Source organism: Nematostella vectensis, chromosome 11 (assembly GCF_932526225.1).
Source record: "Nematostella vectensis chromosome 11, jaNemVect1.1, whole genome shotgun sequence".
NCBI lineage: Eukaryota > Metazoa > Cnidaria > Anthozoa > Actiniaria > Edwardsiidae > Nematostella > Nematostella vectensis.
In genome coordinates, this window is record NC_064044.1 from 779924 (window position 1) to 797304 (window position 17381).

Consider the following 17381-nt stretch of genomic DNA (forward strand, 5'->3'; position numbering starts at 1 on the left):
GGGAGGGGGGTGGGGGGGGGGGGGGGGGGGGGGGGGGGGTTGAAGGCAGGAGGGTGTAGGGCGGAGGCAAGGCTAAATGGAGGGTAGCTCAATGTAGACCCCAGGCTTCCTCGGCCTTCTAGTGTTTTTTTTGTGATCGCTCTAACGATATCCGGTATCTTGGACGCTTTTTACCGTGATATTGCGCACCGTTTCCGCTTTCTACTACCGAAAAGGAAAGCTGAACAAGTATCTCTGCTTATGCTAACGGTTTACTAGTCCACCCCTTCTTGTGCGATAAATGCACGATGAATTGACCAATGCCCAATCAAGCATAGGAGTGAACTATATGTAAACCCTCGTGTACACAGGATGTGCAAAGGCATGGCTATCGTGACTCGAATATGTGTTCTCCTGGCTTTGTGTTTATCCCTAGTGGCTACTCAGCCAGGTACGTAGAGGGAGATTAGTGTTTCACTTTTTGTTTGTATTCCTAGATGAGATATGAACCATCTCTAGCGTTGCGAATACCTATGCATGAATTCGCTTTGTAGAGCTTCTAACAAGTTTTTTTACTTAATACACTTCTTTACCTCTATGTTTGAAAAAGGGGGTCTATTCTGTAACGCAGATTAGAAATTGTCATAACACATTTCTTGTAATTATCATGCATACCATTATCGATACAAAAACACATTTAGTAGTTTTGATCATGCATGAATCTTATTTTGTAATCTCTTTGCAACAGTTCTTCTATGCTATAACGAGTGACCTGATCTATGTCAACAATCACTTAATGGTGAACATAATGTCTTTGACAATCACATAGAGCTAATAACTGACTTTCACTCATTGTAAAATGGCTTGTCGTGGATAAAGGCTTGCGTGTTTATTTGTTTTTGTTTGGGGGCAATTTATAGTTCCTCTGTTATGGCAAAGTTTTAAAACTTAACGCTAGATATGCTAGATACAGTGTTATACTTCATTTGTGTGTGAAGTTTTATTGGGCTGGTTTTATACATCCTTTGTATTAATGCTAGTGAATTGAATACAAAATCGCATTTTGGTTTTTCCTCGTTCCAAATGAGTGATTATTGTTTCAATTATGCAAATTATGCGTGACAGAGAACAATAACAGTGTAGTTCACCGGAAAAGGATAACGTGTGTTTATAAAAAAATGAACAATCGATAGTACGTATATATTAACTTTTCAGCGCTTGCTTAAACTTAATATTCCTGCGATAAAAATAACTTCTCGTTGCTTTTTGCCAAAATAGTTTTATTTGTCTAATGCGCAACTCGTATTTACCTAGTGCGCAACTCGTATTATCTAGTACACAAATCGTCGTACTTATCTAGTGCGCAACTCGTTATATTTATCTAGTGCGCAACTCGTTTTATTTATCTAGTGTGCAACTCGTTTTATTTATCTAGTGTGCAACTCGTTTTATTTATCTAGTGCGCAACTCGTTTTACTTATCTAGTGCGCAACTCGTTTTATTTATCTAGTGTGCAACTCGTTTTATTTATCTAGTGTGCAACTCGTTTTATTTATCTAGTGCGCAACTCGTTTTATTTATCTAGTGCGCAACTCGTTTTATTTATCTAGTGTGCAACTCGTTATATTTATCTAGTGTGCAACTCGTTTTATTTATCTAGTGTGCAACTCGTTATATTTATCTAGTGTGCAACTCGTTTTATTTATCTAGTGCGCAACTCGTTTTATTTATCTAGTGTGCAACTCGTTATATTTATCTAGTGTGCAACTCGTTTTATTTATCTAGTGCGCAACTCGTTATATTTATCTAGTGCGCAACTCGTTATATTTATCTAGTGCGCAACTCGTTTTATTTATCTAGTGTGCAACTCGTTTTATTTATCTAGTGTGCAACTCGTTTTATTTATCTAGTGCGCAACTCGTTTTACTTATCTAGTGCGCAACTCGTTTTATTTATCTAGTGTGCAACTCGTTTTATTTATCTAGTGCGCAACTCGTTTTATTTGTCTAGTGCACAACTCGTTATATTTATCTAGAGCGCAACTCGTTTTATTTATCTAGTGTGCAACTCGTTTTATTTATCTAGTGTGCAACTCGTTTTATTTATCTAGTGCGCAACTCGTTATATTTATCTAGAGCGCAACTCGTTTTATTTATCTAGTGTGCAACTCGTTTTATTTATCTAGTGCGCAACTCGTTTTACTTATCTAGTGCGCAACTCGTTTTATTTATCTAGTGTGCAACTCGTTTTATTTATCTAGTGTGCAACTCGTTATATTTATCTAGTGTGCAACTCGTTATATTTATCTAGTGTGCAACTCGTTTTATTTATCTAGTGCGCAACTCGTTTTATTTGTCTAGTGCACAACTCGTTATATTTATCTTGTGCGCAACTCGTTTTATTTATCTAGTGCGCAACTCGTTTTATTTATCTAGTGCGCAACTCGTTATATTTATCTAGTGCGCAACTCGTTTTATTTATCTTGTGCTCAACTCGTTTTATTTATCTAGTGTGCAACTCGTTTTATTTATCTAGTGTGCAACTCGTTTTATTTATCTAGTGCGCAACTCGTTTTATTTATCTAGTGTGCAACTCGTTTCATTTAGCTAGTGCGCACCTCGTTTCATTTTTCTAGTGCAAAATCATTCTAGTGGTCACTTGCGTAAATCGTTGTCTTCTTTTAGTTTTCAACTGCTCGCTGATTTCTGTGGCCGAGAGGGTCTCGTGCTCAGTTCCCAGTCCCAACGCGACCACATGCCAGGGCACAGGGTGCTGTTGGGACCCCGGTAATCCGAACCTGATGTGTTTCACAAAACCGTAAGTAAAGTATTGGCCTTACGGTCACACCTCTATATGACGACCATCGTGTATTTACTCTTACTAAAACAACCAATCTGTTGTCTTTCTAAGCGAAAGCTTGTCAAATTCTTCCATAAATAGGCGACTTGAAAAAAGAGAATACGTGACTTTTTGGATGATGGAAAAGTCACGCACGCCCCGGCTTTTTGGGGGCTGGATAATAGCAAGAAGAAGAAGACAGGTTATTTAGCGCTTACGAATAAGCCGTTAAGTTTTTATGTCACAAAGGTCTTAAGACTTTTTTTCGTTTTCTTTGACTTGACGGCCATAGCCATATTATTTAAGTTTATTTTGGCTTGAATTTGCTACTCCAGGTCAGGTGATCTTCATCTTCAAATCAAGAATTGTTTCCCTCACCCAAAAAGGTTTTATCACTATCATAAACCCGGTCATTACTACAAATAATGATTTACTTGAACCCTCACTAACCCGAACTGTTTTACCCATGTAGAGGTGGTCGGTGTATCCCGTACCACAAATCCGGTCTATGTTATGACGCACTTAACTCCACCTTACCCGAGTATCGAGACTGGCCTCGATTCATCGACAACAGGCTTGGTTACCCGATGACCGAACTCTTCATAAGTGGAGTACAGGACGCCATCCGGGACTCTGCGTCTGATTTCCCAGAATGCCAGCGGATCCTATCGGCTATGCTGTGCCAGTACACGCTCGTCCCGTGTCGTGATGACCACACCCTCATGTCCTTCTGTAAGGAGGACTGCGAGGCCATCTTTGACAGTTGTCAACAGCCGCTCAACCAGGTACTAGAGACTGTTGCCACGTTACTATCGTATCAGTCGCTCAACCAGGTACTAGAGACTGTTGCCACGGTACCATCGTATTAGTCGCTCAACCAGGTACTAGAGACTGTTGCCACGTTACTATGGTATCAGCCGCTCAACCAGGTACTAGAGACTGTTGCCACGGTACCATCGTATTAGTCGCTCAACCAGGTACTAGAGACTGTTGCCACGTTACTATGGTATCAGCCGCTCAACCAGGTACTAGAGACTGTTGCCACGGTACTATGGTAACAGCCGCTCAACCAGGTACTAGAGACTGTTGCCACGGTACGATCGTATCAGTCGCTTAACCAGGTACTAGAGAAGAGACTGTTGCCACGGTACCATCGTATCAGCCGCTCAACCAGGTACTAGAGACTGTTGCCACGGTACCATCGTATCAGCCGCTCAACCAGGTACTAGAGACTGTTGCCACGGTACCATCGTATCAGCCGCTCAACCAGGTACTAGAGACTGTTGCCATGTTACGATCGTATCAGCCGCTCAACCAGGTACTAGAGACTGTTGCCACGGTACCATCGTATCAGTCGCTTAACCAGGTACTAGAGACTGTTGCCATGTTACGATCGTATCAGCCGCTCAACCAGGTACTAGAGACTGTTGCCACGGTACTATGGTATTAGTCGCTCAACCAGGTACTAGAGACTGTTGCCACGGTACTTTCGTATTAGCCGCTCAACCAGGTACTAGAGACTGTTGCCACGGTACATTCGTATCAGCCACTCAACCAGGTACTAGAGACTGTTGCCACGTTACTATGGTAACAGTCGCTCAACCAGGTACTAGAGACTGTTGCCACGGTACCATCGTATTAGTCGCTCAACCAGGTACTAGAGACTGTTGCCACGTTACTATGGTATCAGCCGCTCAACCAGGTACTAGAGACTGTTGCCACGGTACTATGGTAACAGCCGCTCAACCAGGTACTAGAGACTGTTGCCACGGTACGATCGTATCAGTCGCTTAACCAGGTACTAGAGAAGAGACTGTTGCCACGGTACCATCGTATCAGCCGCTCAACCAGGTACTAGAGACTGTTGCCACGGTACCATCGTATCAGCCGCTCAACCAGGTACTAGAGACTGTTGCCACGGTACCATCGTATCAGCCGCTCAACCAGGTACTAGAGACTGTTGCCATGTTACGATCGTATCAGCCGCTCAACCAGGTACTAGAGACTGTTGCCACGGTACCATCGTATCAGTCGCTTAACCAGGTACTAGAGACTGTTGCCATGTTACGATCGTATCAGCCGCTCAACCAGGTACTAGAGACTGTTGCCACGGTACTATGGTATTAGTCGCTCAACCAGGTACTAGAGACTGTTGCCACGGTACTTTCGTATTAGCCGCTCAACCAGGTACTAGAGACTGTTGCCACGGTACATTCGTATCAGCCACTCAACCAGGTACTAGAGACTGTTGCCACGTTACTATGGTAACAGTCGCTCAACCAGGTACTAGAGACTGTTGCCACGGTACCATCGTATTAGTCGCTCAACCAGGTACTAGAGTAAGTTTGCCACGTTACTATGGTAACAGCCGCTCAACCAGGTACTAGAGACTGTTGCCACGGTACAATCGTATCAGTCTCTCAACCAGGTACTAGAGACTGTTGCCACGTTACTATGGTAACAGCCGCTCAACCAGGTACTAGAGTAAGTTGCCACGTTACTATGGTAACAGCCGCTCAACCAGGTACTAGAGACTGTTGCCACGTTGCTATCGTATCAGTCACTCAACCAGGTACTAGAGACTGTTGCCACGGTACCATCGTATATCAGGCGCGTACACAGGGATCATTTCTTATTGAAGAACTTCAAAAAGTAACCTTTTTTCCATATGTAATTCGCGTGACCTTTTCCTTCGTGTTATAGGCGTCTGGCCTTTTTCTTCGTGTTATATAGTCGTCTGGCCTTTTTCTTCGTGTTATATAGTCGTCTGGCCTTTTTCTTCGTGTTATATAGTCGTCTGGCCTTTTTCTTCGTGTTATATAGTCGTCTGGCCTTTTTCTTCGTGTTATATAGGCGTCTGACCTTTCCCTTCGTGTTATCAGTGAAGCGCACTTCCCTGGGGCTATATAGGCGTCTTGGGAACTTATTTTTCTTGTTATATATGCGCCGTGACTATTTTTTCCGTGTTATTCTGGCGTCTGACCTTTTCCTTTGTGTTATATAGGCGTCTGACCTTTTTATTCGTGTGATGTATGCGTCGTACCATTTTTCTTCGTGTTATATAGGCGTCTGACCTTTCCTTTCGTGTTATATAGGCGTCTCGTGAACTTTTTCTTCGTGTTATATATGCGCCGTGACTATTTTTTCCGTGTTATTTTGGCGTCTGGCCTTTTTCTTTGTGTTATATAGTCGTCTGACCTTATTGTCCGTTTTATACAGGCTATCGGCGGTGCCAAGCAACTTGCAAAGTTCAAGAACATCGAGTTTGTGCACATTGGATTTCCAAACTGCTCCAACTACAAGTACAGCTACGATTACGACAAGTCTAGTAATAACAACACTTGCATCCGTACGGGGTTTTTCAGTAAGTACACATGTATCAGTTATATGTAAGATATAATCGAATTAATAACACGTGCACCCGAAAGCGATTTTTCAGTAAGTACACTTGTATCAGTTATATAATAACACGTGTATACGAACGGGTTCTTTTCAGTACACGGGAGCATTAATATCCTTTTCAGTACACGGGAGCATTAATATCGCTCTATATATTTTAAACTATCACATTGCAAACTATTACACTCATTTCCAGGTTTTCAAAAACCAAAACCCAAGGGAAAAGACGACGGTAAAGACGTCAGCATTTTAGCAATAGTCTTGCCCATCGTGATAGTCGTCTTCATACTCATTGTTGTCGTCATTATCTTCGTCATGAGGCGACAAATGCGCAAGCGCGAGAATGCCTTAGCCAATAGCAACTTCCTCGTCAACAAGGACGCAATGACGATGCGACAGAAGCTACGAGCCGACAGTCTCAAGAACATTGACCAGCGGTTGATGCGCCTGTACGACCCTGAGAAGCTTCAGCATTACCCGCTTGACCGAGTGGAGTATGTGAAGGACTTGGGCGAGGGACACTTTGGAAAGGTCTTTCAAGGTACCTAGTAGTTATGGGACCTTCTGCACTGAGGCTGAAAGAGTGTATATATGGTGACTTCTCGTCGACGAACCTGCCATGGTATATCCATAACATTATATTTTTTTACCATGGCGTTATAATTTGTATTTTTTCCATGGCATTGTAATTTGGTATTTTTTATCCATAACATTATAATTTGTATTTTATTTCATCCATGGCATTATAATTTGTTATTTTTTTATCCATAAATTATATCTTGTATTTTATTTTATCTATGACATTATCGCACTATCGCTAATGTTGCCTTCTTTGGGAAGGGATAATTTGGAGTATTAACAACACACTTTTATAAATCTGTTGCTGTCGCGATAATCGTCAAGGCAAGCAAAACACGTTATTCTGTTAGAAGGTGTTATATCATCTTCTTATAATATAAGTGTGTTCATACACGCTGATACAAACATTGATAAGCGTGTTATGTCATCTTCTTATAATATAAGTGTGTTCAAATACGCTGATACAAACATTGATTAGTGTGTTATTGACAGGTCGTGCTAATCTACAAGGCAAGCCGAACACGGTTATCCCTGTCGCGGTGAAAGCTCTGAAGGAAGGCTCGTCCAAGGAGTTGAAGGAGGAGTTCTATCAGGAGGTATTACCAATGATCACCAATGGAGGGCTGTGACGTTTTGCGACTTTGCGACACAGTCTTGCAAACTAAAGCCCTACGTATCATGTCGCAATATATCGCACCATGTCGTGTCGTGATGTCGTACCATGTCGCATGATGTCGCCCTATATCGTACCGTGATGTCGTACTGTGATGTCGTACCATGTCGCCCTATATCGTACCGTGGTGTCGTACATTGTCGCCCTATATCGTACCGTGATGTCGTACTGTGATGTCGTACCATGTCGCACCATGTCGCCCTATATCGTACCGTGATGTCGTACCATGTCGTACCGTGATGTCGTACCATGTCGTACCGTGATGTCGTACCATGTCGTACTGTGATGTCGTACCATGTCGCACCATGTCGCCCTATATCGTACCGTGATGTCGTACTGTGATGTCGTACCATGTCGTACCGTGATGTCGTACCATGTCGTACTGTGATGTCGTACCGTGATGTCGTACCATGTCGTACCGTGATGTCGTACACTGCCGCTAGCTGCCTTGTCATGTCATTAGTTGTCGTTCCATGAGGTATTGTATGCTTTACAAACGTCTAACAGGCTTCACAGAGATCTGACACATGTTTTACACACATATAAAATATGTTTTACACACATCTAACACATGTTTTACATACATCTAACACATGTTCTGCACACATATCTTACACATTTTGACACATGTTTTACTTACAGATAACACATTTTACACAAATGCTTTACACACATCTAACACTTGTTTTACAGGTCGCACTGATGTCCATCTTGGATCACCCGAATGTCGTCAAGCTCCTGGCCGTGTCTACAGAAGAAGAGCCGTACGGAATGATATTTGAGTTCATGGGTGAAGGGGATCTCAACCATTACCTGAGATCAGCGAAGCCTGCCGAGAGCTCGGCATACAAAGGCCCTGACGACGCGAAAGGTGAGTGTGTTGAACTAAAGGGCACTTGACTGTAATGGCGAGAAAAGAGATTGGATTACAATGGTACTGACGAAGCAAAAGTAAGTGCATTTAGTAAAGGGTATCTTACCTGAATGGCAAGGGGAAGGCCAAGGACACCAAAGTCAAGGAGTTTGGAATGTTCTCTTTGGATCTTTGTAGTGTTTCTATCCAAGGAAGACCTGCTGATATGCATAGTAGCTGAGCAGGGCCGGGTTTCTAGAAAGAAAAATAACCCAGGGATAAATGCCCTTTATATCAAATAAAATGCCAAGATGCCAAGCCGTATTTATCCCTGGGTTAGCGCTAACCTACATTCTAGGAACCGGCCCTAGGTCGATAATGTTATCTTTTTGTAGTGTTTCTATCCAAGGAAGACCTGGTGGGCATAGCTGAGCAGGTCGCCGCCGGTATGGAATACGTCGCCAGTCTGAGGTTCGTCCATCGTGACCTGGCGACGAGGAACTGTTTGGTTGGCACTGACATGGTCGTCAAAATAGCAGACTTTGGAATGTCACGTGACGTGTATGGCTCAGACTATTACAAGGTGCGTAATTACTTAAGGTGCATAATGAGTATCACGTCACTAGGAACTGCAGACAACGTGCCTCAGGAAACGTCTCATTATGTCGTATTATAGTTCATCATGCCTTATCCAGATTAAAGTGTGTGTATACAGTCACATGTGTGTATACAGTCACGTGTGTGTATACAGTCACATGTGTGTATACAGTCACGTGTGTGTATACAGTCACGTGTGTGTATACAGTCACATGTTTGTATACAGTCACATGTGTGTATACAGTCACATGTGTGTATACAGTCACATGTGTGTATACAGTCACGTGTGTGTATACAGTCACGTGTGTGTATACAGTCACATGTTTGTATACAGTCACATTGTGTGTATACAGTCACATGTGTGTATACAGTCACATGCCACCCGACAGCCGATTTATCTCGGTTGCTCTCCAAAGGGCTCCCGTGCCTAGCTTTTTCATTGGTTTAAGTTTTGGATTGCCTTCTGAAGGGACTGTGGATGGGAAAAGCCTTATTGGTTACTTTGTCCAAGTTGTATTTTTGAAGACGATGCCTTTTTCTCTGAGCGTGGTTAAGGAGCCTAGAGACCATGCTGCCTATCCGCTGGCTCGCGCCCGCACCCTAACCCAACTCCAACCCCAACCCTTTTCCTTCTTGTCGTGACAGATGGGCCGCGAGACCATGCTGCTTATCCGCTGCCTCGCGCTTTCTCCCTAACCCCAAACCCAAACCCACCCCCCAAACCCTTACCCTAACTCCAACCCTAACCCTTTTCCTGCTTGTGATGACAGATGAGTCGCGAGACTATGCTGCCTATCCGCTGGCTCGCACCCGAAGCCTTCCTCTACGGCAAGTTTACGGTCAAGTCAGATGTTTACTCCTACGGCGTGTTGTTATGGGAAATCTTCACATTTGGTCTCCAGCCGTACTATGGGTACACGAATAAGGAGGTGACAGAATTCATCAAGAAGGTAACGTAATATTTATATTTTATTACGAAATAGTACTACAATGAAATATTACTATATATATTTATGAAATATTATATATATTTATATAATATATATATTATTTGAAAATATTACTATATGTTATTTTGAAATATTACTATACTATTACGAAATATTACTACAACAAAATGTTACTATTTATTATTATGGCAACAACCAGTTCCGACGGAATGGCGCACACTGGTTGGCTGTTGAGCGGTCCGGATCCTCCTGTAACGACCGCGTTCATTGCGCTCACTCGTAAATATTGTTTCCACCACTCGAAAATAGAAATACAGTATACTCTTGATATGGTCGGTATACAGTATACCCTTGATATGGTCGGTATACAGTATACCCTTGATATGGTTGGTATACAGTATACCCTTGATATGGTCGGTATACAGTATACCCTTGATATGGTCGGTATACAGTATACCCTTGACATGGTCGGTATACAGTATACCCTTGACATGGTCGGTATACAGTATACCCTTGATATGGTCGGTATACAGTAAACCCTTGATATGGTCGGTATACAGTATACCCTTGACATGGTCGGTATACAGTATACCCTTGATATGGTCGGTATACAGTAAACCCTTGATATGGTCTGTATACAGTATACCCTTGATATGGTCGGTATACAGTATACCCTTGATATGGTCGGTATACAGTATACCCTTGATATGGTCCGTATACAGTATACCCTTGATATAGTCGGTATACAGTATACCCTTGATATGGTCGGTACACAGTAAACCCTTGATATGGTTGGTATACAGTATACCCTTGATATGGTTGGTATACAGGATACCCTTGATATGGTTGGTATACAGTATCCCCTTGATATGGTCGGTATACAGTATACCCTTGATATGGTCGGTATACAGTATACCCCTGATATGGTTGGTATAAAATATACCCTAGATATGCTAGGTACACAGAATACCCTTGATATGGTCGGTATACAGTATACCCTTGATATGGTCGGTATACAGTATACCCTTGATATGGTCGGTCACAGTATACCCTTGATATGGTCGGTATACAGTATACCCTTGATATGGTCGGTATACAGTATACCCTTGATATGGTCGGTCACAGTATACCCTTGATATGCTAGGTACACAGAATACCCTTGATATGGTCGGTATACAGTATACCCTTGATATGGTCGGTATACAGTATACCCTTGATATGGTCAGTATACAGTATACCCTTGATATGGTTGGTACACAGTATACCCCTGATATTGTCGGTATAAAGTATACCCTTGATATGCTAGGTACACAGAATACCCTTGATATGGTCGGTATACAGTATACCCTTGATATGGTCGGTATACAGTATACCCTTGATATGGTCGGTATACAGTATACCTGATATGGTCGGTATACAGTATACCCTTGATATAGTTGGTACACAGTATACCCTTGATATGGTTGGTATACAGTATACCCTTGATATGGTCGGTATACAGTATACCCTTGATATGGTTGGTATACAGTATACCCTTGATATGGTCGGTATACAGTATACCCTTGATATGGTCGGTATACAGTATACCCTTGATATAGTCGGTACACAGTAAACCCTTGATATGGTTGGTATACAGTATACCCTTGATATGGTTGGTATACAGTATACCCTTGATATGGTCGGTATAAAGTATACCCTTGATATGCTAGGTACACAGTATACCCTTGATATGGTCGGTATACAGTATACCTGATATGGTCGGTATACAGTATACCTGATATGGTCGGTATACAGTATACCCTTGATATAGTCGGTACACAGTATACCCTTGATATGGTTGGTATACAGTATACCCTTGATATGGTTGGAATACAGTATACCCTTGATATAGTCGGTACACAGTAAACCCTTGATATGGTTGGTATACAGTATACCCTTGATATGGTCGGTATACAGTATACCCCTGATATGGTCGGTATAAAGTATACCCTTGATATGGTCGGTATACAGTATACCCTTGATATGGTTGGTATACAGTATACCCTTGATATGGTTGGTATACAGTATACCCTTGATATGGTCGGTATACAGTATACCCTTGATATGGTCGGTATACAGTATACCCTTGATATGGTCGGTATACAGTATACCCTTGATATGGTCGGTATACAGTATACCCTTGATATGGTCGGTACACAGTATACCCTTGATATGGTCGGTATACAGTATACCCCTGATATGGTCGGTATACAGTATAACCTTGATATGGTCGGTATACAGTATAACCTTGATATGGTTGGTATACAGTATACCCTTGATATGGTCGGTATACAGTATACCCTTGATATGGTCGGTATACAGTATACCCTTGATATAATGGGTGCAGTGTCGTACATCGCCTTCTCTTCGAGTGCTTGTTCTCAAGGTCTTGTTTTTTAGGGCATCCATCTTGGGAGACCAGACGACTGCCCTCAGTTTGTTTATCTAATCATGAAGGACTGTTGGTCGAGAGAGCCCGAGGAGAGAGTGGACTTTGGACTCATTCAAAAACGTTTGCGGGACCCATACGGAAATTATGATACCCCGAAACTCTCGCGGCGGGACGACTTGCCAGATGGTGCAACTCCAGGTATATTATATTATTGACCTTACGGGATCCTCTCGGGATCCAAACAGGATACATCCCGAAACACTCGGGACGATATTCCAGATGGAAGTACACCTTTTGCTTTTCATTAACGAGAAATACGCATTCATTTTAGCCAAAATTACAAACATTTACGCCGATGTACTGTTATTTAAGCGAAAGTAAAATCATTTGAACTAAAAGGGAATACATTAACGAACTTTGCATAATTGAGTGCACACAATTGCATTTTCTTAACATTCATTTACACTATTCGACAACCAGGAATGAAAAATCTATTTTCATTTGCGCGTTGATACATAACAATAGCACAAATAAAATTCCAATAATACGAGAACTCGCAATCAATACAGTGAACGAAATATTTATTAACATTTTTATTACAGCATGTGCAAACAATGGTATTTTGTGAAAGTCATTTGCGTGCTTCTTATAAACGTTAGCGCCTCCGTACAAACAATAAGCCCTTTATGACAAACAATATCCTTAAAATAATTATTCAATTACTTCTCGTTTATTTGTGCCCTTATAATGCACTTACATTCAAAATAAATGATACTAGCACTAAAAATTAATATTCGATCATTTCGCCGTTTTAACCCGGGGCCCAAATACAGAAACAAAAATGTTGCCGCCCTACAGTCCGTTTCTTAACCCTGTAGAGCAGGCAATGAGTTGTTTGAAAGCAGCGATAAAGGGAGATATTTCACGGCCTCAAATACAGGCAGAACTGAACAACAGAGATTAAGCAAGGAACAGAGGAGTACCATTAGGTATTTATCGCACAAATTTGTTGCTGGAAGCGCTTCAACGAAACAGCAACACCATCACACAGCCAAAATGTGCCGAATGGTATAGGTTCATGCAAACCTATCTACCACGCTGCCTCAACGGCAAAATGATCGAAGGGTGATTTTTGAGTACTAGTATCATTTATTTTGCATGTATGTGCATTATTAGGGCACAAATAAACGATAAGTAATTGAATAATTATTTTAGGATATTGTTTGTCATAAAGGGCTTATTGTTTGTACGGAGACGCTAACGTTTGTAAGAAGCACGCAAATGACTTTCACAAAATACTATTGTTTGCACTTGCTGTAATAAAAATGTTAATGAATATTTCGTTTACTGTATAGATTGCGAGGTCTTGTATTATTGATATTTTGTTTGTGTTATTGTTATGTATCAACGCGCAAATGAAAATAGATTTTTTTTTATTCCTAGTTTTTGAATAGTGTAAATGAATGTAAAGAAAATGCAATTGTGTGCACTCAATTATGTAAAGCTCGTTAATGTATTTTCTTTTAGTTCGAATGATTTTACTTTCGCTTAAATGACAGTACATCGGCGTAAATGTTTGTAATTTTGGCTAAAATGAATGCGTATTTCTCGGTAATGAAAAACAAAAGGTGTATTCTTACGGGATCCTTACGGGATACATCCCGAATAGACTTTCTAAAAGTCCGCTTGCCAGCTTTTGAGAAATCGGCTTCTGCTGTTCAACGGACTTTTCTAGCTCGCTTCCTGCCAATTTCATTTACCTAAACCGTTGGGACGACAAGCCAGATGGTGCAACTCCAGGAATATTATGATTATTAACCTTACGGGATCTTTACGGTACACATCCTGAAGCCCCCGGTACGGGACAACAGATGGTGCAAAGACAGCTATGTTATATTATATAATCAACGTCACGGGATCTTTTTCCCTGCTAGCAGAGGCCTCTTTTCTCTGTATTTCGCTGGTCTGGAGTTTGCGAGGAAAAAATACCTCTGCCATGGGTCGCAAGTTCGTTTGATCAAACCGCCGTCCACGATCGTGGACGAGATCCAGAGCGCATGCTCCGTTCATTAATTACTGGCCACTATTTGAGCCCACAATGACTAGCGCATGCATAAAACGTATATCCGCTGCGGGATAATAAGCCCGCATTCGAAACGGCGTCCTCCGTAGAAATATCACGCGACGAATTATAAAAGAAGCCATTCAATGCCTTATCTTCATTCAGAATTTTCTCTCTTTTGACTAACGAGTCAATCTTCCTACAGGTTTTGCATATTCTTCTGGGAATAGCTGATCTAAGTTTACCAAAAAGTTTTGTAACATTTTCTTCGAATCCAACTGTGCGATATTTACATTGAAGAAACTCGCCTGCCCAGATGTCTTGAAATTAATCACACAAACAAGACAAAACTCGTCTTTGCTGCGTTTGTTGTTCAATCTTTTTAGTGACGTTTTAAGTGATTGAAATTGAACAGTTGTTTTCTTTTTTCGAAGAGGAGAACTAACCGGAGTTTGATTCATGATTTCCGACTAAACCCATGCAAAGCATATTAGCATATTAGCATATTGACAGCTTTCGCGCGATGGTACGGGTTTTGGCACGTCGGTCGCTTATTAACGCTCACGCATGCGCAACAGAAACAGTTTCGACCCATAGCAGAGGTATCTTTTCCTCGCGAACTCCAGCCCAGCGAAATACAGAGAAAAGAGGCCTCTGCTAGCAGGGAAGGGATCTTTACGGGATACATCCCAAAACCCTCGGCACGGGAAGCCGGATGGCGTAACTCCACGTTAATCGCGCTCTGACCATGCTCGGACATGTTTTTAACTTTAAAAAAAAAATAAGTCATTTAAAATCCCTTTCTTCCTTCTTTCTTCTGGGAATTTCTAACCTTGAGTCTTAATTTTCTCTTCAGACCCTGGGAATTTCCAACCTTGAGTCTTAATTTTTTCTTCAGACGCTGGGAATTTCTAACCTTGAGTCTTAATTTTCTCTTCAGACGCTGGGAATTTCTAACCTTGAGTCTTAATTTTCTCTTCAGACCCTGTGTGGAATTTCTAACCTTGTCTTAATTTTCTCTTCAGACCCTGAGAATTTCTAACCTTGTCTTAATTTTCCCTTCAAACCCTGAGAATTTCTAACCTTGTCTTAATTTTCTCTTCAGACGCTGAGAATTTCTAACCTTGTGTTAATTTTCTCTTCAGACCCTGTGTGGAATTTCTAACCTTGTCTTAATTTTCTCTTCAGACGCTGAGAATTTCTAACCTTGTGTTAATTTTCTCTTCAGACCCTGGGAATTACGACATCCCACGAAGTCCCGATAACGAATACGACGTCCCCCCTATCGACACCGGAGACAACGAAAATGGCGATTACGATGTCCCAAAATCTCCTGAAGACGTCCAGAGTTCTACCGAAGATGTCCCGAGTTCTTCTAAACAGGAGCTACCGAACTATGACATGCCTCTTACGACACCTGCAAAAGCATCGAATAATTCAAAGAGCTCGCCGAAAGGCGACCAATCAACTGATATACCCGACTATCCTCCGACAAAATCCCAACGGATACCTAGCAAGCATTTTGAACCCAACGAGGAGAAAGACACTCGGCCATCCGTATTGGTTTGATAATGACAACAAACTTGAATGACTTTTATAACATCGAATGACGTCTAGAATAACGAATGACGTCTAGAATAGCCAATGACGTCTAGATTAGCGAACGACGTCTAGAATTGGGAATGACGTCTAGAATAGCGAATAACGTTTCGAATAGCCATCCCCCAAGGTTCCTGGTGGTTCAGGTCTTTTTTTTTAAATAGTTAGCCTGTTAATAGATACTTTGTGTGCAGTTATAATAATTCCTATAAAAAGCTGTTTATAATCGTTTATCGATGAGCTGTGTTTCCTGATCTCTTTCCCTTGTGTGGGATTCTGCGCGTTTTGTTGAGAGGGCTGGTTCTGCTGTTTTTCCTTGTTTGATTTGAAATTTGCCAAAAACCTGAGCTATGATTGGCTGAAGGGCCAGGGGGGAGGGATCCCCCCTTTATGAAAAGGCAATAAATATTGGGGACGGCTTTTTTCATCCACGGTGCCCAAACAATTAGTGAGTCAAATATCGGTGGACCTTACTTAGCCTTTAACAAGTTGTCTACTTCACTCTTGGTTGCAATTGTTTGTTTAAAAAGAGTCTAAGGACGCTGCTGGCAGTCTTGGAAAAGAACGCTTTTTGGCGGTCAAGGGGCGTAACCCCCCCCCCCCTTTTTTTTTACAAGAAATGATACGTCAATCACAAGGCAGACGAATGTAGAGAGGATATATTGCAGGAAATGTATGAAGATGAACAGAAAAAAGAATTCATTTTTTAAACACATCCATTAATATTTCTCCCCAGCAAGCCAGTAAAATATAGGTCAAAACACCAAAACGCTAGAAAAGACCGTCCGGCGGGCTCACTAGAGCATGGTAGTTATGTTTACATCATCGCATTATTCCCTCGCGGTGAGAATGTCCGGAGAACAATAGGCATTCTGCGCGATGACAACTAAGCATCCCCAGACCCGGATACTCGAGGATTCATCGAAGGCATAGAAGACTTTAAAAAGCGCATCCAAGTTATGTACGTAAGCAATGTCATAGAATTGACTTCCGGACTTCCGTAGTAAAAACATCAACTTTAATCTCTGACCAATTCGTAAACAAATGCTTAAACTCTGAAACATTTCTCATAAAAAATACACTAAATTCCGAACTACAAATAGGGAAAGGCAAACATTATTATTATGCGCTCCATCAGCTCCCATTTTACAGCCATCAGCCACAATAATCAATGCTAATACCTTTATTAGAAGCGATCTGCCCTGCGCAAAATAACTCAGGAGTGAAAAAAGAACTGAAAATAAAAATGCCATTGAAAATAAAAATACAACGTCTATTGAGAACCGAAAGTGGCCTTTGGCCGTGTGTGTGGGTACGGGCCTGAATTTTAATGTCCTAAGAAAGTTACATTTTTATTTTTTTTTCTATACCTTTGAAGGGAGATGTTACGTTATCCGGTTTTGTATAACTTCCGGTGACCT

The 17381-nt window shown here is 41.6% G+C and overlaps 1 protein-coding gene across 1 annotated transcript; it reads left to right on the forward strand.

Annotated features, from left to right (window-relative positions):
* The first annotated feature begins 112 nt into the window (after nucleotides 1-112).
* On the forward strand, nucleotides 113-16191 carry LOC5511445 (muscle, skeletal receptor tyrosine protein kinase). The gene is made up of 11 exons (XM_032380781.2): nucleotides 113-430; nucleotides 2664-2796; nucleotides 3290-3602; nucleotides 6037-6181; nucleotides 6413-6757; nucleotides 7288-7391; nucleotides 8162-8339; nucleotides 8717-8904; nucleotides 9689-9868; nucleotides 12308-12497; nucleotides 15590-16191. The coding sequence occupies exons 1-11, from the start codon at nucleotides 352-354 to the stop codon at nucleotides 15928-15930; spliced, it is 2196 nt and encodes a 731-aa protein (XP_032236672.1). The 5' UTR covers nucleotides 113-351; the 3' UTR covers nucleotides 15931-16191.
* The last annotated feature ends 1190 nt before the right edge of the window (nucleotides 16192-17381 follow it).